Source organism: Leptonychotes weddellii, chromosome 7 (assembly GCF_054177405.1).
Source record: "Leptonychotes weddellii isolate Sample4059 chromosome 7, ASM5417740v2, whole genome shotgun sequence".
Lineage (NCBI taxonomy): Eukaryota > Metazoa > Chordata > Mammalia > Carnivora > Phocidae > Leptonychotes > Leptonychotes weddellii.
This window is the reverse complement of record NC_138375.1, coordinates 109,909,729-109,933,505: the sequence shown is the minus strand read 5'-3', so window position 1 is coordinate 109,933,505 and position 23,777 is coordinate 109,909,729. Positions and strand designations below refer to the sequence as shown.

Sequence of the window (23,777 nt, the reverse complement as noted above, 5' to 3'; positions counted from 1 at the left end):
AACTGAAGGGGATTATGCTAAGTGAAATAAGTCAAGCAGAGAAAGTCAATTATCATACGGTTTCACTCATATGTGGAACCTAAGGAATAGTGCAGAGGACCACAGGTGAAGGGAGAGAAAACTGAATGGGAAGAAATCAGAGAGGGAGACAAACAATGAGAGACTCTGGACTCTGGGAAACAAACAGGGTTACAGAAGGGAGGGGGGTGGGAGGACGGGGTAACTGGGTGATGGGTATTAAGGAGGGCACGTGTTGTGATGAGCACTGGGTGTTATTCACAACCAATGAATCGTTGAACACTACACCAAAAACTAATGATGTACTATATGTTGGCTAACTGAACGTAGTAAAAAAAATAAAAAATAAAAAACAAACACATATATATCTAAATATATATATATATATATATATATATATATATATATATATATATATAAAGAGAGAGAGAGAGAGAGAGCATCTTGGGCAAATGCAGGACACTTATTCCGAAATTGTAACTCAAGAATGTGGAAGTCACACCAGTATGGTATATTGTCCTCTTAAAAATCTAGATGGGTATTTGGGGTTTCAAGCACCACACAAAAACTTTTTAAAAACTTTAATTGCCTAGTATAGTGAACATGTTAAGTAGAGTTTTAAAGACACCCTACATCTCAAATGGGTTAAGCCATAATTTATGACCATCTTCACGAAACATGGTTAACTCTTTCTGGTGATACGAGATTAAACATGAAACCGAATTGTTTTACTCACGACGGTAACCGACTAAACGGCATGTACATGTACAGCTTTATACCAAAGCCGTGATATAACTATATTTGCCATTTCAGATCAGGGTCATAGGCCACCCACTCACTATGTATATCCCACCAAACACAAGAGCAGCCATCTTTGTTTTAATACAATTATGGGTAGAAATCATATGATGTAAAATAGAAGTTCTTCTGTGAAGTTTAGAGTAGAAGAAGGGAAGACAAAAAATTCCCATGAAGTAAAAAATAACTCCACATTGGTCCAGGACTCCATGAAACCTGAGATAAACTGTAGTCCTCTAAGGCCTTTACTTGGATCCAGTTCACCAAGACACTTCAGTATGCTTCAACCTGGCTCATCATCATTCTCCTGCTATATTCATAAGCCAAAAATAGTGACCCATTGGCAGGGAATGCTCGAATCATAGTAGCGGTCAGTCCAGAATATAAGGCTGCTGTTCCTTCATTTTTCACAATACTTATAAGAGTTCCCAGAAATCCAGCCTGTTTTCCAGACATGGAAAGAACCTGAATTCTGGATTTGATACAATCCACTGGGTAGATGACAAGCCAAAGACAAATTCCAGCAATTCCACCACTTAACATCAAAGGGATAGGGCCTAGTTCATCTTTTGATCTCCCTGAGGCAAAAAATGATCTACTCAGTTCATAGCCACCGAAGAAGAAGAAATAGCCCGGTACTTCTTGAAGAAGAGTGCTCGAGAGTCCTTGGTAGAAGCCCAAGGGGCCTTCCTTTCTAAGGATACTCTTCACGACGGACCAGATTGTATTTTGGCTTTTTGCTATTTTCCCGGACATCTCCATTTCGTACATGGTCTGCAGGCGGCACTTGACAAGCTCAGTGGGGCACAGGGCCAGCGCAGCAAAGGCGGAGGCGAAGGAACCCGCAGCTGCCGTCTGCAGATCACTCAGCCTCGCCTGCGTGTCCACTCCAACGACTTTCCTCACAAGCTCTTGGCAGAAGCCGTAGCACATGAAGAGGACAGAGTTCTCGGCGACGTAGGCCATCAGCGCAGGGCCGGTTCCTTTGTAGAAGCCCCGCAGGCCCACTTGGGAGTACGTTTTCAGGCAGCAGTCGGTGAGGCCCTTGTACAGGCCGGGGAACGTCTGCATCTTCACTTTCACTGTGTCGAAAGGCTGCCCGGTCAGGACACAAGCCGTGCCCCCGACCGCGCCCGCTGTCAGGTCGATGGCGGCTTGGATGGCAGCATTGGACTTCATGTTCTCACGCTCTTCTGCTGGTCTCTGTGGGAGCCGACGCTCTGGAGCTCAGGGCAGGTGTCTCATGCCCAGCCGCCCGTTCTCGACTCTCCGTCCTCGGCGGGAGAAGCCGCTTAACCCCAGGCTGGCTCTCGGGCCGCTCTCCGCGCGCTCGGAAATAACCCCCCGCCGGCCTGCTCACGCCCGCCGCTCCCAGGCCCGGCCCCCGCCCGCCGCCGCCGCCCCCGCCGCCGCCCCGCCCGCCCGGCGCCCGCCGGCCCGGGACACCCGCTAAGTACACACCTTGTTTTTCTTAAGTGGGCCCCACGCTGGGGCCCAACGCCGGGCTTGAACTCACGGCAGCGAGATGGAGACCTGAGCTGAGCTCAAAGAGTCCGCCGCTTAACCGACTGAGCCCCCCAAGCGCCCGGTAACGGCACACTTTTAATGAATTATAATACAGCGATTGAAAGCTAGTCGATAAATTCTTGCGCTTCCGGCCAGAGACTCTAGACGCCGCTGTTAACCGGCCGCGAAAGAAATGCTTTCGTTTTCCGCTAGGACTCCCCTCCCCCTCTCCCCACATCTTACCAGGCAAAACAAAAGGGGATATGCTTCTAGTTCCCTGGGCCTGGAGTCAAAAGGTCAAATCTACAGAAACAGAGGTTTAAGATAGGAAAGACAAACTACTTGGTGGGGGGTGGTTTACATGACAATTGGTGGCACCCTTAAGGTCTCTAGAACGGGAAAGGCAGCTCCGCAGCCGTGTGGGCCCCGCCGCGCCTCTCTTGACCCTGATCTTCCCCGGCCCGGGGACGCTGGAGCTGGAGAATGGCTACTTTCGTGGCAACATCGCCAGGGGTCTGGGGCTGGAGCCCTGGCAGCTGGTGGCTCCGAGTCCTCATCATTTCTAGAGGTAGGACACGGCGTTTTACAATTGGCGTGGAACACAGTTATTTATATATTCGCTAAGAAAGTTGACAGAAAAGAGCTGTGGGGCTGCAGTGCTCTTTGCTGGCTTGCTCCGAGGTTCTTGAGGAGTCAGAGAGCCTGATGCAGCAGCGGGAGATCGGGATATAAATGACAACAGGCCTAGCTTCCAAGACAAGATGCGGTTTTGGACATTAGCTTGAGGATACCGCTGTCAGGACACGCTTTTCCCTCCCAGATAGATGCTCATAATCCCAGCGTTAGAACGAATTCTCTTAAGGTTTACATTCTAAGGCCTCGTCGGTATTTTACTTTGGGGGTAAAAATAAAATGGAGGGGGCAGGAAATAGGCTGAAATGATTCTCCCTTCGGAAAGCTTTCCTTGTCTGATTATCTTTGGCTGTCGATTAATCTATAAAAGTGAGGCACTGCAAAGCAGATGGTGCGTGAATAGTTTGTCAACAGGTGGACTTCATTGTAGTAGATAGTGACCTGGCCTTTTCTTTGGAGAATGCCCAAATGTCAGTATTTGATTTCTTTTCTCTGCACCACATGGTTTCTTCAGAGGATAATCTTGGAATCTTAACGCTGTGTGGGTATCTGTGAGGGAGATGTGCGGCTTGGATACTGATTTAATGAGATCAAGAATGGGGGAAGAGGGGTGATATTACTGCAGTATATAGATTTTCACATAATTTTCTTGTTTGATGCTATATATTCCTTTATTTGTGTCTGCTTTCTCTGAGTTTGAGCCTTCTTTGGTTCAATTTACCTAGAAAATAAACATCTGTGGGATGGGGAAGGAAGAGTCATCCTAGGGAGGGCTAGGGATCCTGGACATCCAACAGCTCTGAATATACGTCAATGAATCTCATATATCCAGCTGCGTACCTTTCTCCCTTCCTTGGAAACTTCTGCTGCAAACAATGAGCCTCTCACAGGTTCTATATCAAGTGGGTTTGTCTCTCTTTGGTATACTGCCTTTCAGACATTTAGCATGTAACTTACTCTGATCTCTGAATTAATTTATCAGTCCTTCCTCTGCTTTGGCTGTCTGAAAATAGGTTGACATTTTTCAGTCACTGTCTCATCTCTTATTCTTTTTGACCTTGGGGTTTTTTGTTATCTTGGTAAACTTTTTGACATAGAAAAGAGCTATCTGAGAACACTGCCATTTTGCACTAGAAAAAGACTTTAAAATTCTTCATGTCATATTTGAGGGATTTAAAAAAATTTATTATACTTTTTTTTTTTTTTAAAGTAAACTTTACCTCCAACTGGGGCTAGACCTCACCAGCCCAAGATCAAGGGTTGCATGCTCTACTGACTGAGCCAGCCAGGTTCCCTGAGGGATTTTTTTGTTATGTTTTGATATTACCCTCAGGAAAGTCAAGGAGAAAAAAAAGTATATTTTAATATTTATTGTGGAGGCCCTATCAAGTTATCTAGAAGTGTTTTCAATAGTTCAAGGACCACTGATTGTCAATTAATTACATCTGGTTTACTATTTATTTAAAAAAACACATACTGAGTTTTTACAAACACAAGCCATATAGGAAACTGCAATAAATCATAAACTGCTTTTGAATTAAGTTCATACATATGTTTTGGAGAAGCCAAATTAGTGATCCAGGCCAGGGATCACAAGGGCATTAATAGAGAAATGGTCTATACCTTCATTGAATTGCCAGAATAGTTGCATAAGTAGTAGAGACAGAGATCAAATTCCATGAATTTAACTAAACTGCTGGACTTGGAGAGAACAAATTCCAGCATATATTAGATCACTGCCCAAGATAATAGGTAAGCAACTGAAACCATTTTTTTTTATTCTAACTAACCAAAATGTTGATGCTTCTTGTTTTAAATTGAAGGACTTCTTCCCAAGCATACATACCAGAAAATAATGGCAAAGAATTTCCAGCTTTTCACTGAAGACCACTACCCTTGACAAGATGAATACCCAAATCACATGCTTCCTAGCAGTTAGACTGAATGGCCAGATAGGATTACCAGAGAAAGTAGGGTGTGAGCTAAAGCCTGAATGACAAAAAGCCGAACATGAGAATATCTGGAGACTGTTCCAAGAAAAGGGAACTGTACATGCTAAATAAAGCTCTGTGGTGAGAAAGAGATTGGCATTTGAAGTACAGAAAAAAGTCCAGTATGACTGCTGTGTAGTGAGCAGTCTTCCTGGTCTATATTTTCACATAGAATTCTTACTGGGTAGTAAAAGATAACCAGAGTTTAAGACACAGTCCTTCAAAGACATGAATTGTCACAATTTGTCCAAATTTTCATCTCAAATAAAAATTTGATCTCCAAATTAAAAATGTCAGGCTTTATGACACTTAGAACTGAATATAAAGATCCTGTTTACCTAGTCTGTAGATAATAATGAAAATTGGATATTGATATGAATGTTTATTGCAGCATTTGGTATAATAAAAAATTTAAAATGGAACAACCTAAGTGACCAGCAATAGGGGAGTTTATTTCTTTAAAAATCTGTATCATGGGACGCCTGTGTGGCTCAGTTGGTTAAACGTCTGCCTTTGGCTCAGATCATGATCCCAGGGTGCTGGGATCAAGTCCTGCATCCGGCTCCTTGCTCAGTGGAGAGCCTGCTTCTTCCTCTGCCTGCTGTTCCCCCTGCTTGTGCTCTGACAAATAAGTAAAATCTAAAAAGAATAAAAATAAATAAAAATATAAAATAAAAATCTGTATCATGAACAGAAGCAGTAAATCTATATATCCTGATAGGGAACGATCCTTATATTTTTGAGTCATAAAAATTTTTAGTAGTGTCTACAACAAAATCATATATATTTTTTGCTTTACAAAACTACATAAACATATATAATTAATTGTACACCAAATAAAGTCCTGGAATGATACATCTCAAAATGTTAACAGGCTACTTTAGAAAGTTGGTGTGAAAGGGACTTTACTTTTTGTCTTTTGTAAAATCTCTGCACTGTTTAATATTGAAAACTGTAGCCCAACTACATGCCGTACTCATTAGCCAAGGGAACTGTGAGAAAAGTGAGTCCTTTTGGTAACACAGGACTTACTTTAAGGAAAATGGGTCCTAATCTTCTTAAGTTTTTCTCTTTTGAAGTTTACATAAGAGATTGATTACTCTTATGGAGTTCTTAATATTAATACAAAGCCAAACTATAAATATATCAAGTAAAAAACAAAGTTGTAGTAGTTAGCTGAGTCAGTTTTATGCTGCAGATATATTTGAAGTAAACTGTTTCTGCTGTAGATTCTTTCATTTGAAATCAGCCACTTAAAATGGCTTTCTTTATACTTTTCTTTTTGATCATTTTTGAATTCAATTATTTAATCCCTATTATGTTCAGACACTAGTAGTTTGCTTTTATTGTTAATAATGCAGGTGCCCTGCTTTTATTGTTAATTTACTAAGTTTCAGGCATTGTTCTAAGTCCTTTATTTGTATCAACTCAATACCCAAGAGCCAACTCAACAGTCCTATGAGGTACGTAGTGTTATCACCTTCATTTTAATGATGAGAACACTAAGGAAAACAGATTACTTGCCCAAGAGCACACAACTAATAGGTCACTGAGCTAGCATACAAACCCAGGCACTGCATCTCTTGAGCTTGAGATCTTCATCTCTTTACTATTCTTTAGTAAGTTTACAGTGACTAACAAGCCACATTGCCTACTTTCGGTGAATTTACAGCCTACTTGGGGATGAGCCATAGGTAGTTTACACTTCAGTATGATAAATGCATAAGACTATTTATCCCAGCAGGGGTGCTTGGTGGCTCAGTCGGGTAAGCATCTGCCTTTAGCTCAGGTCATGATCCCAGGATCCAGCCCCACGTCGGCCTCCCTGTTCACCGGGGAGCCTGCTTCTCCCTCTCCCCTGCTTGTGCTGTGTGTGTCAAATAAATAAAATCTTTAAAAAAAAAAACAAAACTATCCCTAGCATCCCCTAGGGTGCATTGATATTATAATAGACACTAGATGTTTAGTTCAGTACTTCATATCCAGTGTTTGGTACTTTATGGCACAATAAGTACTTGTGGAATAAAAGGGAAACACAGAGTAGAGGGAAATCCATAATTGAGTTGCTCTAGAGGGAGATCAAGAAAGCCTTGCTGGAGTTAGTGATATTTAGTTTGAGAACTGAGGGTTAAGTAGAATTTGGCTAAATGAAAAGGGAAGTCTTCTAGACGTGGACTGAAAATAAGTGAGATGTGGTGAGATGAAGCTGAAAAGGTAATTGGAGCACTCATAATCTTGTGTCTTTTTAAAAATACAAATTTAGTCCTGAAAGCAATGGTGTACCATTGAAGGGTTTTAAGCATGAGAATGACATGATGAAATATATCTTAGGAAGATCACTTTGATGGCCAAGTCAAAAAACTAAATTAGATGGTAAGTGAAAAAAATGTTTATACACACACACACAACCAGTTAGAAAGTTACTGCCATTTGCAAGGCAAGAGATAATAATGACTTCTTGAACTAGGACAGTGGCAGGGGGATGGAGTAGTGATTGAAGAGCTTTTTAGGAAGTAGACTCAGTAGTCTAAGGGTGAGTAGTCAAAGGTTATGGCTTAAGCTTCTAGCTTCTTTAACTGGGATGGGTGGTAGGGCCATTTATTTTCACTTAGTCCTAAAACAAGGAAGAGCAGGTTTTCAAGGAAAAGGAGGAAATGAGACGAGTTCTATTCTGAACATTTGGAGTTGAGTTGCCTGAGGGATACTTATAAGGGTTTCTAGTACACAGGTGAATATACTAAATCTGAACTCTGAAAGGATCAGGCTTAGAAATAAGGATTTGAGAATCAGCATAGTGCTAGTAACTGAAATGACAGTCACACAATCACTAGACCGTTTTGTTACCGTATGCAGCATCTCTCCTTCCTATTATAGATGGAACTCAGCCATCACTGGTGTTGACACCTTCGTAGGAATATTTTGATAAATGCTCACTGTAAAAGGCAAATATGGTGGGAGCTTTTCAGGTATCAAGGCTGTTAGGTGTAGCAAAATACCAATGTACTAAAACGAAATTTATTACCTACCATACTAATGTACTAAGAAAACTTGCTTCTTTATTATTTGCAAACATCAAGAAATAACCCAAAGTTTTGACAGAGAGAAACCTTAAGCCTCCATATCCTGTACTGAAATCTTAATAGTCTGACAACATTTTGGTAAAAGAGAAATGATCAGATAATGTGAGAGAAAAATTAGTGAGATCTCCAAACATTAGCATGTATGATTTTAGACTTGAGAGGTCTGAACAATTTTAACATTTCACCATTGCTGTTTCCAGTCAAATACAAAATTAAAGTGGGCTTAAATATTTGCTTCATGAGGCCAATTTTCAAACCAGCCTTTAATCCCAGCCCATCAGAAGTGAATTGCATTCAACTCTGCATTTTGTAAATTTTTTTAGTTTTCAAAAATAGCTCAAGTGTAAAGGCATTAGATTAGAATCTTAAGGACATATGAAAACTGTTTAAGAAAATTTGAAATATCCCACTGTAGTGACTTCCTTTTCAACAATTTTGATTAACTGACATGGACATATCAACCTCAGTTCTGAGAATACTATTAAATAATTGCAGGCATTGAAGTTGAAAATATTTAGAAATGCAATCAATCTAAACCAATGGGTTGATTCAGTGAACAGTACTTGATATGATAGCCTTTGTTTTGTTTATACTATATTAGCCAGATGAGTGTAGTGCTTAAAAAAAAAAAAGATAGGGGCGCCTGGGTGACTCAGATGGTTAAGCGCCTGCCTTTGGCTCAGGTCATGATCCCAGCGACCTGGGATCAAGTCCCGCATCAGGCTCCCTGCTAGGCGGGGAGCCTGCTTCTCCCTCTGCTGCTGCCTCTCTCTCTGACTCTCATGAATAAATAAAACATTTAAAAAAAAAAAGATAAAAATAGACCTTCATGTACAAAACTTAGGATAGTTTAGGTAGGTTCTGTACCTAGTTTCTTTTTTTTTTTAAAGTGCCAACTTTTTATTTTTTTTTTAAATTTTATTGTTATGTTAATCCCCATACATTACATCATTAGTTTTAGATGTAGTGTTCCATGATTCATTGTTTGTGCATGTACCTAGTGTTTCTTAACCTGCAAATGGAACAGGTGGGTTGGAAACTTAACATAAGGCACAAAGATGACATTTCCCAATTTCTTTGACCCTACTGTGTTTTCCTAAAACCCAACATTAACTGCTTCTTTCCTACAAAATAGGATCAAATCACTCAGCCATTAAACCCCACCAAGAAACCACCTCACAAGAGGATCTGATATCCACTACCCCTAAAAAAGCAAGACACACAATGAGGTGAAAATTAGTTGCTTTTATTTACTGTGCTAAAACAGCGTTATGAAATGATGTGCAACCCTATGTACATAAGAATGCTTTGAATAGCTGGGAAAATAGCTACCACTTCATAGGAAAACATGCAAACTAGCTTCACTATCTGCAGACTCGACTCTGCTTACTGATCTTGGATGGCATCACAGACAAGCGCTTAACAGCCATTTATGGCAAATGGAAAAACAGCAAAGTCCTGCGGTGAAGCTGTGATTACTAAGGTTGAACTGTTTATTCCACTAATCCTACAATTTTCCTACAATCATTTATCTGTCTATACATTCCTACTTCCTAAAAGATAAACAGCAAAGTGGTTCTGACAGAAAATGAGATAGCAATTCACATGTGTATTTGTCTGTTAAGACAAATTCAGTAGAAGACAGCGGAGAAAATGAGAACTACTGCACAGTTAAATCTAGTCCAAGTGATGAAGCCAAGATTCTTCTTTCAATGCTGAGCAGCCTAAGGAATGAAATTAAGTATGAGAGCTCTTCTCACTTCTCGAGGAGTGATTCCAGCTCTTCTTGCAAAGAGGTGAGCTGCTCCTTTTCTCGGCCTTCCTTTTGTTTGAGTTCATCCAGCACAGCCTGAAATCTGTTCTTGAGAGCCAGGTTTTCCACTTTCATAATGAGATCCTCCTGTCGTTTTGCCCTATCCTGGGTTTCTTGGAGTTTGCCTTTCATGTTATCAATCTGCTTCTGAATTCCCATAACCAGCTGATTGGTTCCCTCATTTTCTTGGTGCTGTTCATCTGATTCATTCAGCTTGTCACGTAGCTGTCTTTCCAGATCTTCCTCAGTGTCGATGATGTTTATATCTTCTTCATCTTGATGCTGCGTCTCATCTTCATCTTCACTGCTGCTGCTGAGGTCATTGAATATCTCCCGAAGCTCATCATGTTCTAATGAGTCATGGCCCTGCCTGTGACCAGACATTCCTGGAGAAGATATATCAAGGCCTTGATTTTCTGTTTCTTTTGTTTCATCTTCAGCAATTATCTCCCAACGAGTACTCACAGCTTCAGCATCTGTACTTAGCAACCGCTTCACTTCCTTCTCCACATCTGGAGATTCAATATACTTCTTCTTTGCTGTCTTCCGGAACCTTCTCTTTCTGACATTTTTTAGAGGCAGAGTAATTCCATGGTTCCATATAAACTTTTTCTCTTTGTCCTTATCCTTTTTCTTGCTTGCTTTGGGATCAGTAGTAGCAACTGGTTCCTCCACAGGAGGATAGAGATCACCATCAACCGTGGAGACAAGCATCTGACATATATCAGCTGTCTTGTAAAAGGTTTTTTTATCAATGGTTTTCAAACTTTCCATAACACACGGCAGATCTACCAATTTTGAGGCCAGTGGGACCCGGTCCACTCTGACGATTCCATGACGTCCATCGGGGTGTAACTCAATTGTCAGTCTGTCCTTCAGGTTGACATGACCAGACTGTACTGCCCGCCTCACAGTAGAGGCGTATTCAGGAGGTAGCCGTAAGATAAACTGGCTCTCTAGTTCGTGAGGAGCATCATCTTTGCTCTTACTCATCTTTACCGTCTTTGAGACTCACTTCTCTAACAACCACTTGTTGCACTAAAAGTTCCAGCTACTGCCAACAATTAGAAAGACTAGTTTGTTACGAACTGAAATCCTTAATCACAAAAAAGTTTTAAGCAGAACAGGGGCTAAGCGTCTATTCTGTCTTAATTTTGAATTAAGGCCCAAGTCTTTAGAAATACGTTGTGACTAAATTCCAGTCGTTAGGAACACTAATCAGTTAGGTCCACTTAAATCTATTAGCTGCAATGCAAGTTCCGACCTCTAGATGCCGCTGCCGGACAATGCAGACGGAGCTAGCTAGCAGGAAAGCAAATGGCGGCTTCTGCGGAATGCTTTTTGACACAAAAAGTAAGGCCCAGCAGACACTCCCAATCCACAGTCTCTCCCAGAACAAAGGTATTCAAAAAGCAGGACGCAGTAAGCTTTCTTCGCCTTGGGTACTTACAATCCGGTGACGATTATAAACCCAGCTTCTCCGAACAGGAGCGAGCGGCAAAGAAAGCCACTCAGAGCAAGACGGCCGGGAGCCGAGCGTCTCCTTCTTTATTCCTTTGTTCTTCCCGGGTCTTAGGAAAGTGATCCGCTACCGATTATAACGAAATGCCGAGGACAGGCAGTGCGAAATCTCGCCGAGATCCGCAGCTCGCAGCGCCAGACTCGGAAGCTCCGCAGCCCGGCAACTCAGCGTCTCTCACTCCGGAGCTGCAGAACCAGCGGAGAAGAAAGCACTACGTCACACCGCCGGGCGGGAAAGGCGGCTGTGAGTGACAGCACGACTAAAGCGGAAGTGCGTGTTGCTCCAGCGCGCGCAGGCGCAATTACGCTATCCGGGGACTTGGCCTCTCGCGAGAATTTGACTTAACGCGAGAAAAAGATAATGTTTTTTTTTAAAGAGATACAGGTTTGGAAAATATTTAAAGGCAATGCTTGCAGAAAAGATATAGACCCTCCGCTAAGCCAGAACTTTTACCGGTCGCCGTGGGTCCGGATAGCTCCTAGGCTTCTGAGTGATTGCCGGAGATAGGGCATCCGTGCGGAAAGCGTCTTTGCCTTTGGAAACGTCTCGGATGCTCCCCACGGTATATCCAAAACTGGAGCAGATACAAGAAATTATAGTTAACCATATAGTGGATTGTAAAGTACCCAAATAAGTGGAGTGAGAAGGACATGCTGACCGCTATATAATTCTAAGTATATGTTTTGTTGATTATGAAAATGCCCTGAGGGGACCCATGCCTTAGGGACTGTTTTTGTTTTGAAGGACCCCAAGGCAACATGGGTGATATTTCTTTTTAATACGTTTGACGTGGATATAAGTGTAAACAGAGAAGTAAGTGTTCTGCTGGAGGCACATACTCGTTTAGGACAGAGTTGTCTGACGAATGATCTGATTGAAGTAGAATAAAGTTGAAGTGTTACTCCCTATCACGCTTTTGTCTGTAATTTTTAAGTTAGGAATTTTTTCTCATTCCACGTCTACTATTTTGAAACTGTTTAATGCTTGTCTCTTCTATGGGTAGTGAGGTATTCATTTGCATGTTTTGTAGTATTTAGGCCTAAATATGTAACAGTTTCCACTTGCACCTATTCATTTCCATTCATTTTTTAATAGGATCAGTTTGGTAAAGCATCAAGGTCTTTAAAATTTTATTTCTATCTTCTAAAATATGAACTGCATATAAATTTAAGAGAACTCACCTAAAATGTGGTTAATACTTTCAAAATTTGCTTTATTTCTTAAGGCACTTACTATCTCTGTTGCCCCAGATTGGAAGCTCTGCGATAATCAGTTTTTGGTTTCCTGTGTTCATTGTGTCCCCAGTGCCTAGTACCAAAACATGGGAGACACACAAAAAATACTTTGCTAATTGAATGAAACAGTTGATCCATGACATAATATATAATGACATATAGTCTAATTCCAATAATAATTTGTGAAAGAAAATACATTCTGAGTCACCTTAAAATGAGATAGGTCTACTTTATATACATTTTCTCTCTAGCCAAGGACAGTGCCAATTGTGAGTGGAGAGGTTTGCTAAAAATGTGTGTGAATGTGTCTTCTTTGGTTTAGGTAGACTGTGATACTGTGTATCATGGGAGGAAATTAAAATGGCCTGACACCAGTTTGGTTTTTTTGTTAAGTTTGAAGGAGAAATTACATTCTTCCAAATAACTGCATTAGTTTTCTTTGTTGAAGAATGTTAGCTGATTTAACTATAATTTCCAGGATCATCTATTTTCTCTTTTTGAAGGTGAACTTTTTTTCACTGTGCTGTCCCTTAATTATACCTGGTTTTACTTATTTTACACATATAAGAGGATATCTGCTGGCCTCTGCATAGAACTTTATTTAACCATATAAAATGTAAGGACATATATGATATAATGTAATGACATATATGAAAACAATCCAAATATTGCTTTGCATTTTATTTTTTTAAAGATTTTATTTATTTATTTGACAGAGACACAGCGAGAGAGGGAACACAAGCAGGGGGAGTGGGAGAGGGAGAAGCAGGCTTTCCACTGAGAAGGGAGCCTGATGCAGGGCTCAATTCCAGGACCCTGGGATCATGACCTGAGCCGAAGGCAGACGCTTAACAACTGAACCACCCAGGCGCCCCGCTTTGCATTTCAATTGCTGGTTTTATGATGCTCAAATATCCTTGTCATAGACAATAACTTAAGATAAATTCTATGTAATTCTGATCTGCCAAAATTATGATATATTTTGGTTACTAACCTTTAAATGGAATATTGTCAGAGATAATTAAAAGGATTAACTGAAGTTTCCCCTAAAGTAACTACCTCCTTCAATCCTGAAACATATTTTCTGCTTTTGAGTTTAACATATTTTGTAAATGCTGTTTTTTTGAGGGAAAATTACATTGATCCTAAAACTAAGGGCTCTACCACATCACCCATTACCCTAATGTCTATTGATAAATCCAGGTTTTTTAAAAAATCAAGTCCATTATGCATACAGAAACACTATAAATTGATAAAGGAATTACACTTCTGTGGTTGTTCGATGAAATATCTGTGATACTAGCAAACCAAAGATTTGGGGAGAGCAAAAAATTCTCCAGTGAGGTAACAAGTCCTCCAAAGACTTCCTTCCTATAATAAAGAAGTATCACAATCAGGCTAATGCTGTATGTTTGAAAATTCCCTTTAATAAACTTTCAAGTTCCTTATATTGTGGAAATTAAAAAATTATGAGTGATGGAAGCAGCCCTGCTTATATTTTAGAGATCAAAAATTATAGGGGTGAGGAAATTGCAAACACCCCAAAAAAGTATACTTATATACTGGTATATCATTATATAAACATATATAAGCTTATCAGGGGTGCCTCCCTGGCTCAGTAGGTAGAGCATGTGACTCTTGACCTTGGGGTTGTAAGTTTGAGTCCCACGTTGTGTGGGGAGATTACTTAAAAATAAAATCTTAAAGGGGCTCCTGGCTGGGTCAGTTGGAGGAGCATCCAACTCTTGATCTCGGGGTCATGAGCTTGAGCCCCATATTGGGTATAGAGAGAGATTACTTAAGTAAGTAAAACAAAACAAAAAAAATGAAATCTTAAGGAAAAAACAGGTTAGCTAAAATGTAGCAGTCTTCTGTATCAAATAGAATGTTTTTTTAAGATTTTATGTATTTGAGAGAGAAAGAGAGAGCAAGGAGTTAGCTAAAATGTAGCAGTCTCCTGTATCAAATAGAATGTTTTTCTAAGATTTTATTTATTTGAGAGAGAGAGAGAGAGCAAGCATGAGCTGGGGGAGGGGCAGGTAGCCCGATGTGGGGCTCCATCCTAGGGTCCTAGGATCATGACTTCAGCCAAAGGCAGACGCTTAACCAACTGAGCCACCGAGGCACCCCAAGTAGGATGTTTTCTATAGAAAAAAAGACCAACCTAATTTACGCTGATTTAAACAATTAGAAATCTGTTATCTTTTTTTTATAATTTTTTTATTATGTTAGTCACCATACAGTACATCATTAGTTTTTGATGTAGTGTTCCATGATTCATTGTTTGCGTATAACACCTAGTGCTCCATGCAATACGTGCCCTCCTTAATACCCATCACCGGGCTCACCCATTTCCCCCCTGCCAAAACCCTCAGTTTGATTGCTGGAGGCCATAGCCTCTCATGGGGAGAATATCTGTTACCTTAAAAACCAGATGGTCTAGAGCAGCTCCGTCCAATAGAAATATATTGTGAGCCACAGATTAAAGCCACTGATGTGATCTTAAATTATCTAGTAACCACATTAAAGTGGTAAAAAGAAACGTGAAATTCATTTAAATAATTTTATTTACCTTAATGTAAACTATCATTTCCACATATAATCAATGTAGTAATTATTAATGATACATTTTACATTCTTATTTTGTACTAAATCTTCAAAACCTGGTGTGTATTTTACACTTATAGCACATCTCAATTTGGACTAACCATATTTCAAATGCCCAGGGGCCACATGTAGCTGGTGGTTACTGTATTGGACAGTGCGATTCAAGTATGGTGCCTTCTAGGCATGATAGAATCATGACCTGGGACAAATTGTTTTCCTCTTCCTAATTTTGGAGAACGATCATTTATTTATACTTTTTCTGTTATTCTTCCAGCTTTGCCCTCATCTTGTAAACTTCTAAAGTCTGTGGTCACAAGAAATCTGCCAGCAGTAACCAGGGAACTTCCTTCCTTGTCCATGGTAAGTTCAGAGAGTGGCTCCGCCAACCAAAGTTCATCTTCCAATCTGATTGGACCAATTAAGATCATATACCTATCCCTGGCACAATAATAGTCACCAGGAGACTACCCTGAGCCATACCATTTTCAGTATGGTGGGGAGGAGGTGACATTTGGTAATGTCTGAAGACATTTTTGATTGTCACAACTATGGGAGTCGGTCTACTGGTATCTAGTGGGTAGAGGTCAGGAATGCTGCTAAATATCCTACAATACACAGAACAGCTTTCTTCCCCACAACAAAGAGTTATCTGGCTCAAAATAGTACCATGGTTGAGTCATCTTATTAAGTCTGTATTCCTAAGTAAACTGGCAAGAGGAATGAGACTATCATTATTGGTTTAGATCTATTAGAACCTATTATAACTATGAATAAGGTTTAGCTTCCCGTTTCAGAGGATGGGCCTCTAAACTAAAAAAGAAAATGTCAGAAGAGAGCAAAGGGCATGGATAACTGTCTTAGTCCATTTGGGATACTGTAACAAAATACCATGAACTGAGTGGCTTGTAAACAACAGAAATTTATTTCTTAGTTCTGGAGCCTGAGAAGTTGGAGATAAAGGTGCCAGCTGATTTGGTGTCTGGGTGAGGGCAAGCTTCTGGGTTCATAAACCGCAGTCTTTTTACTGTAACTCACATGGTGGAAGGGGTGAGGGAGTTCTCTGCAGCTTCTTTTACAAAGCACTAAAGCCATTCATGAAGACTGCACCCTCATGACCTAATCACCTCACCAAAGCCCTACCTCCAGATACCATCACACTATAGGGATTAGGTTTTAACGCAAGAATTTTGAGGGGACACAAATACCAGTCTATATAAGCGACCAGTAGTATCCATGAAAGAGCTGATTATTTGGGGGGTTATAATGGCATATGTGTAATTCCAAAAAAGTTACAAGTGGACAATAAGCACATGAAAAGATGCTCACATCATTAATTGTTAGGGAAATGCAAATCAAAACAATGAGATACCACCTTACACCCATTAGGATGGCTACTATAAAAAACCCAAAATATATGTTGATGGGGATGTGAAATATTTGAAACCCTTGTGCATTGTTGGTGGGAATGTAAAATGGTATAGCCACTGTGGAAAACAGTGTGCAATTTCCTCAAAAAATTAAAAATAGAATTACCATATGATTCAGCAATTCCACTTCTCGGTATATACCCAAAAGAATTGAAAGCGGAGTCTCAAAGAGACATTTGTACACCCATCCTCATAGCAATATTATTCATAGTAGCTAAAATTTAGAAGTAACCCAAGTATCCATCAATAGATGAATGGATAAGCAAAATGTGGTCTACATACAATGGAATATTGTTCAGCCTTAAAAAGGAAGGAAATTTTAACATATGCTACAACACAGATGAACTTTAAGGATATTATGCTATGGAAATACACCAGTCATAAAATGATAAATACTGCTTGATTCCACTTGTATGAGGTATTTAGAGTAGCCAAAATCATAGAAAATAGATGGTGTTTGCCAGGGGCTGGAGAGAGTGGAGAATGAAGAGTTATTAGGTTATTAGGTATGGGTTTCAGTCTTACAAGATGGGACCTCCACAAGGGTTCTGGAGATGGATGGTAGTAATGGTTGCACAACATTATGAATGTATTTTAATACCACTGAACTGTGCCCTTAAAATTGTTTAAAAAGTGGTTAAAATGTTAAATTTTATGTTATGTGTATATTACCACAATAAAAAAGAAAAAAGTATTATGTACTTAACAAAGTATGAGTAGTCATCAAATATGATATAATGATTATATAATTACTGGTGATTTTATGTTTTTTACCTGCTTTTTTTTTTATTATGTCATGTTAATCACCATACATTACATCATTAGTTTTTGGTGTAGTGTTCCATGATTCATTATTTGCGTATAACACCCAGTGGTCCATGCAGAATGTGCCCTCTTTAATACCCATCACCAGGCTAACCCATCCTCCCACCCCCCTCCCCTCTAGAACCCTCAGTTTGTTTTTCAGAGTCCATCGTCTCTCATGGTTCATCTCCCCTCCAATTTATGACTGGTGATTTAAAATTTTTATCAGTATTTTCTACTTTTGTATAGTAAAAATTTTTTATTATAGAATTTACAGTAAGAAATTTTTGGAATGAAAAATTCTTTTTACAATAGATAATTTCTTGAGGAAAAATCTTTTTAAGAAAAAGAAGCTTCAGTAGTGTATCGTCCTCAAAAGGAAATACCGAGAGGGAAAATTCTGTATGAATTATTTTAAGTTGATGAATTTTAATAAAAGTGCTTGGTTTAAATGTTGTGAAAAGTCCATTTTTTAATATTTTGTCAAAAATAAATAATGACTTGCAGTCTTTGTCTAAAATAACTCCTGGAAATAAAGCAAATAGAGTCTCCTGACTGAGAAATAACATGCGGTAGATATAGTACCAGGCCTCTGGGTGCCGCTGTCTCCCAATCCGAGGCTAAAGTGAAACAAAGCAATCCATTGGCATTCTGACCCAGTGCTCCCCGCCGACTTGTGAAATGCATCTGGAGTGGATTCCAAACACCTTCTCTCCCACCATCTTTTCCAAATATCCTGGATCAGGAACGCCAGGATGTTTAATGACCCAGAGTGAAGTGCTGCCTTTTCTCTCCAGCGCACCTTTGTATTCTGAGAGCCACCATGGCAAGGTGTATTAAGATCTGAGAAGCAGCATCAAGAAGAGGTAAGAAGACCTCTGCAGGGAAGGCGCACCGTGGGCAGGAAGCGGTTTCCCTTACTGATGTCTTTGTTCAGCCTAGTAAACTACACATCAGATGCGCTGCGAGATTCCAGAAGAAAAGCCGGTGGTTTAAAAGTGGAGAATCTGGGCAAAGATGTGCGTCTCGGTGATTGGAACTTTGGGTGAGTGCTGGGAAGCCTCTCTTTACCGCCAGCGAGGACAGCAGGGAAGAACTCAAGAATGACAGGCTAGATCTAGCAGATATGCTAAAGGAAGTCTTTAGGCTCTTGAATCTGAAAGCCTCCCTGGAAATCCCATAAATGCTTTTCATATAAATGTATTCTCCCTGGATATAAATAATTTATGGCTTTTAATACAGACATTTTGTTTTGAAAATTGTGGGAAACATCTTAAGAGTAGCATAGTTCACTCTTTAAACCTCAGTATGTTTGGATCCTGCAAGTAATTCTCTATGAATTTATCACATTAATTTTAATAGCCATCTCCCTAGTCCCCACAAGTAAAAGAGATGACTAGGGCAGGAATGGACCAAAGGAATAGAGCTGCCGCCACTTAGTGGTGGGGAGCAGTAGGAACAGCTCATGGCAAGATACAGGAGATGGATGCTAATGCCAGTCCTCCCATACTGAGCCACAAGGAGTACAGCGGAGCCTACCTGCCCTCTACCACATCCTCTGCATTCTTCAGGTGGTTCCCCACTGACTTAGATGACACCCTTAAGGTAGAGTTCCCCTACACTTACTACATAGTTTCACAGGGCATACAGCAAATATCTACCATCCAGTAACAATAGTACCATCTTTGATTTTGGAGCATGACAGTTGCATCATTCAGTAGAAGAGAAGATTGGAGGCAGTTTAAGGGTGCATTTAGAATCCTGATTGAAATGGAGGTTGAGAACTACAGTGCTGGGCAGACAACTTTCAGCTGGCTCTCCAGTCAAGGCAAGAACTCTGGTTGCCCAAGCCAAAACAATGGAGAGATAAAAGATATTATAGGAAGTAATAAACATACAAACAATTCACCTATAAGAATTACTATGGGGGCACCTGGGTGGCTCAGTCGTTAAGCCTTTGGCTCAGGTCATGATCCCAGGGTCCTGGGATCGAGCCCCCCGTCAGGCTCCCTGCTCTGCGGGAAGCCTGCTTCTCTCTCTCCCACTCCCCCTGCTTGTGTTCCCTCTCGCTGTGTCTCTCTGTCAGATAAATAAATAAAAATCCTTAAAAAAAAAAAAAAGAATTACTATGTAATTCTTTCTAAGCTACAGGCAGAAGGAATTCTAAACTGGGAGCAGTACGTGAAGTACAGTGTCACCACCAGAGCCACCAAGGACAGGCTCTCCCTCTCCTCCAGCACAAGCATCACCCTGCATATCACCCCCATCAACAAAAATGCTCTTGTTCTCCAGCAGGCCTCTTATATGGCCCAAGAGAATGAGAACACCTGCTCAAAGCCTCCATCGCACACTTTAGTGCTTCTTACCCAGACGTGGGGCCCTCTGTGCCTATTCCTTCCTGACCAGCAACCCAGTACTGCGTGCGTCGTCAGCCAGCGTCAGGAAGTGCAGAGCATGATGATGTTCACTGCAGGCTCCTTGTGATGGTGGACCACCACAGCGGAAATGCACAGGCAGCACTGTACCAGGAGCTGCAGCCAGAAGTCATGCCCTCTTTGATGTGGCACCATGCCCAGTGCAACTGGCTACCTGGTCACCAAGGTGGATGTCAACTGAAGAGCTTTGCCGGGCTATCCTATTACACGCTTCAGAGCAGCTAATTTGATTCTTCAGCCTAGGGAGGCACAAGAGTAAGATTAGCGCTGTGGTCCTGTGGGCAGCAGAGACGCTGCTCTACAGGGCTTGCTGGTCACTGCACACAATACCAACAGTCATCATGCTATCGCTGGTCTTTGCCTACAGTTTAGAGGAGTTGCTGCCAGAACTCAGCAATGGCCTGGTACCTGCTGCCAGGCAGACAGAGCTACAGTTTTACCTGGTTGTGGCCTTGTCCTTTGTATCTGTGCTCTTCTCACAGTGCTTCTGGCCATTACCCTGGTCCTGTGAGGCTCCTCCAGCCCTACTTTCAGTCCGGTCTTTGGTCCAGGCCTAGATTTGGAGTTGCTTCTACTTCAGCAAGTGAGATTGGCCCTATTTCTACAATCTTTTTGTGGCTTCAGATATTGCAAAATCTTAATTTCTTTAACTCAAGAAACATCTTTTAACTGGATATTCTCTGTGGTGCCTGCACTGCAACCTTCAATATTACATTGGATTCAAATATTTACCTGTGAGTTTTAACACTTTTATTTTGTAAATATCCTGTTATAAATCAACTCTGCTTGGTTTTTGCTGTTGTTGGAGGAGGAGAAGCTCTACAAATTCACTTTCTAGTTTCTGTGTGTTTTTTAAATTTCTTTCGTTTGCCCAGACAGTCCCATTGGTGAAAAGTTTGTGCCTATGGTGTACATTCTAAAAACTTATATTTTCTGCTAAAAAGTCCGTTCCTTGCAATATTTAAAGAGGTTCACTGAATCTTTAAGTTTCTGCCTTTGGACTCCATATACTTGTTTTGAGAAGCTGAGAAACCTATAGATTTGGTTACACAGGAATGGATATTCTCTTTCCAAGAACTATTATTGTGACCTTTGTTACCTTATTTTCTGGACCTTTCTCAGTCATGTCCATAGGCTGACTGCCGGTATCTGGCCCAATTTGTTCCAGAAATGTTAACCTCTGGAATGCAGAGAACATTCTTCCCTAACTTTTGGGTAAAGATAAATCACTCAAAGCCTCAAGACATTTTAGTTAGTAAACTTTTACTAATTTTTCAATGAGTAAAAGAAGGAAGGCAATCTAGTTTAAAAATCTTGCTATTAAGAAAACCAATTTCTCTTGGGGAAAATATTAAGTGTGATTTTAGGAGAATGCATATTATTTTAATGGCCTGTCTAAAAATAAAGATGTGGCCATTTCCTTTTAAGTTTTGAAGGAGAATATCACTACCTCTTGTGTCTCTTAAATTTGAAGTCTAAATCAGATACTCATATGACATTTTCCAATGAAATTCCAAGAGCGCAATGTTACTCTATTCAAAATATATTACCTTTGAGTGAATTAAAGGTCTTTTGAAATCCACATAGTACATACACACTTCAGAAAAGAGAAAAAATAAGGATATGGGTAAAACACGTCCTTCAAAATTCAAAGGTTTCTGATAAGTATTCAAAGCACAATGGAAAGAAAATGGACAATCCAATTTTTAAAAGTCTAGCTTACATTCTAAAAGTTTATTTATACCCTAGTTTTTTCATTCTCCAGTCAAAGGGCAGTTGCTCTTCTATGTGGCCTGAGAAACTGTCAAGTGGTCAAGATATACTAGAGAAGCAGAGGTATGATTTTTGTCCCCTGTGATTATATTACCTGAAGAGAAAGCAGATAGCTTAGGTATACTGAGATTCTACTGTATATTGCAATTTAGTAACAGTTAGGTATGATTAATTAAATAAACATAGTAGTTTCTCGTTTTCATGCATATATTGTAGAATGAATAACTACTTCCTTGGCAATAAACTAAGACTTAAGGGAAGACAGATGAGGTTAACAAGAAGGCTGTTTCAGTATTATCTAGGAGTGTAGTAACTGGTGAGGACTCTGGGCGCCGCTGTTCACCAGTCTGGGAGATACAGGCAGCGCGTGCGCACACACACCCCAAAAGAAAAAAAAAAATAGCTTCTTAGAACCTCCATCACCGCCAGATTGAAAACAGTTTCCCTGAAGCTTCCCAGACCCTACTTCTGCACCACTTTCCGCTCTGAAATCTCCCGAAAATTCGGTTAATTTAGGCTTAGAAGAACAGAGAAACAATACTGCTGGTACCAGACTGGGAGTAAACTACGAAGCGAGAGAGCAATGGTGATTCGGGGGAAGCAGCCCAGCTGCAGCGAGCTGTTCCTGCTCTGCCTTTTTCTGGGGCTGTCGTTGGAAGCTTGGGCCGGGAAGATCCGATACATGGTGCCAGAAGAGACAGACAAAGCTTTCTTCGTGGGCAACATCGCTGAAGACCTGGGGCTACAACCTCAGGAGCTCACAGAGCGCAGAGTTCGCATCATCTCTAGAGGTAGGACGCAGCTTTTTGCTCTGAACCCTCGAAGTGGCAGCTTGGTCACAGCGGGCAGGATAGACCGGGAGGAGCTCTGTGCTCAGAGTGTGCAGTGTCTAGTGAGTTTTAACATCTTGGTAGAGGATAAAATGAAGCTTTTCCCTGTTGAAGTGGAAATAATTGATATTAATGACAATGCTCCCCAATTTCAGTTAGATGAAGTGGAATTTAAAATGAACGAAATAACTACTCCAGGTACCAGGATCCCTCTGCCTTTTGGGCAAGACCCTGATGTGGGTGTGAATTCACTACAGAGCTACCAGCTCAGCTCCAATCCTCATTTCTCCCTGGATGTGCAAAAGGGAGCTGATGGATCCCAACAACCAGAGATGGTGCTGCAGAGTCCCCTGGATAGGGAAGAAGAAGTTGTGCACCACCTCCTCCTCACAGCCTCTGATGGGGGCAACCCAGTCCGTTCAGGAACCCTCCACATTCATGTTCAGGTGGTAGATGCAAATGACAACCCTCCAGCATTTACTCAAGCACAGTACCACATGAGTGTCCCAGAGAATGTGCCGCTGGGCACTCAGCTGCTTATGGTCAAAGCTACTGACCCAGATGAAGGAGCCAATGGGGAAGTAACATACTCATTTCACAATATAGACCACAAAATAGCCCAGATATTTCAGTTGAATTCTTACACAGGAGAAATATCAAATAAAGAAGCCCTGGATTTTGAAGAATACAAAATTTATTCAATGGAAATTCAGGCTCAGGATGGTGCAGGCCTCATGGCCAGAGCTAAGGTGCTGGTCAAAGTTCTGGACATAAATGATAATGCCCCAGAGGTGACCATGACCTCTGTCACCACTTCAGTCCCAGAAGACTTTCCTCCTGGAGCTATAATTGCTCTTATCAGTGTGCATGACCAGGACTCTGGAGACAATGGTGACACTACATGTTCCATTCCTGGAAATCTACCCTTTAAATTAGAAAAGTTGGATGATAATTATTACCATTTAGTGACAGAAAGAACTCTGGACAGAGAAATTACCTCCAGGTACAACATCACAGTAACAGCAACAGATCAGGGAACTCCAGCTCTATCTACTGAAACCCACATTTCACTGCAAGTGACAGATATCAATGACAATCCCCCTGTTTTTCCCCAGGACTCCTACTCTACCTTCATTCTGGAAAACAATCCCCGAGGTGCCTCCCTCTTCTCTGCAACAGCCCATGATGCCGACAGCAATGAGAATGCACTAGTCACTTACTCCTTGGTGGAGGACACCATCCAGGGGGCGCCTCTGTCTTCGTATGTTTCCATCAACTCAGACACTGGCGTTTTATATGCCTTGC

At 40.9% G+C, this 23,777-nt stretch overlaps 4 protein-coding genes across 4 annotated transcripts in view; 2 read left to right on the top strand and 2 right to left on the bottom strand.

Annotated features, from left to right (window-relative positions):
- Positions 1-596: 596 nt before the first annotated feature.
- Positions 597-2,044, bottom strand: LOC102738064 (mitochondrial ornithine transporter 2). The gene has a single exon (XM_006731481.3). It carries the CDS (start codon positions 1,993-1,995, stop codon positions 1,090-1,092), a length of 906 nt encoding a protein of 301 aa, XP_006731544.1. The 5' UTR covers positions 1,996-2,044; the 3' UTR covers positions 597-1,089.
- A 7,207-nt stretch (positions 2,045-9,251) lies between these two features.
- TAF7 (TATA-box binding protein associated factor 7) lies at positions 9,252-11,627 on the bottom strand. Its single transcript, XM_006731482.3, has one exon. The coding sequence runs from the start codon at positions 10,830-10,832 to the stop codon at positions 9,783-9,785; it is 1,050 nt and encodes a 349-aa protein (XP_006731545.1). The 5' UTR covers positions 10,833-11,627; the 3' UTR covers positions 9,252-9,782.
- Positions 11,628-15,539: 3,912 nt separating this feature from the next.
- LOC102738963 (protocadherin gamma-C4) overlaps positions 15,540-23,777 on the top strand; it is a 50,561-nt gene continuing 42,323 nt past the window's right edge. Inside the window, exon 1 of the mRNA XM_081826954.1 lies at positions 15,540-15,563. Coding sequence (XP_081683080.1) covers positions 15,561-15,563 — 3 coding nt within the window. The 5' untranslated portion in view covers positions 15,540-15,560. The remainder of the gene's footprint in view (positions 15,564-23,777) is intronic.
- LOC102738656 (protocadherin gamma-A1) overlaps positions 21,471-23,777 on the top strand; it is a 2,903-nt gene continuing 596 nt past the window's right edge. Inside the window, exon 1 of the mRNA XM_081825775.1 lies at positions 21,471-23,775. Within this exon, the coding sequence (XP_081681901.1) occupies positions 22,226-23,775 (1,550 nt within the window). The 5' untranslated portion in view covers positions 21,471-22,225. The remainder of the gene's footprint in view (positions 23,776-23,777) is intronic.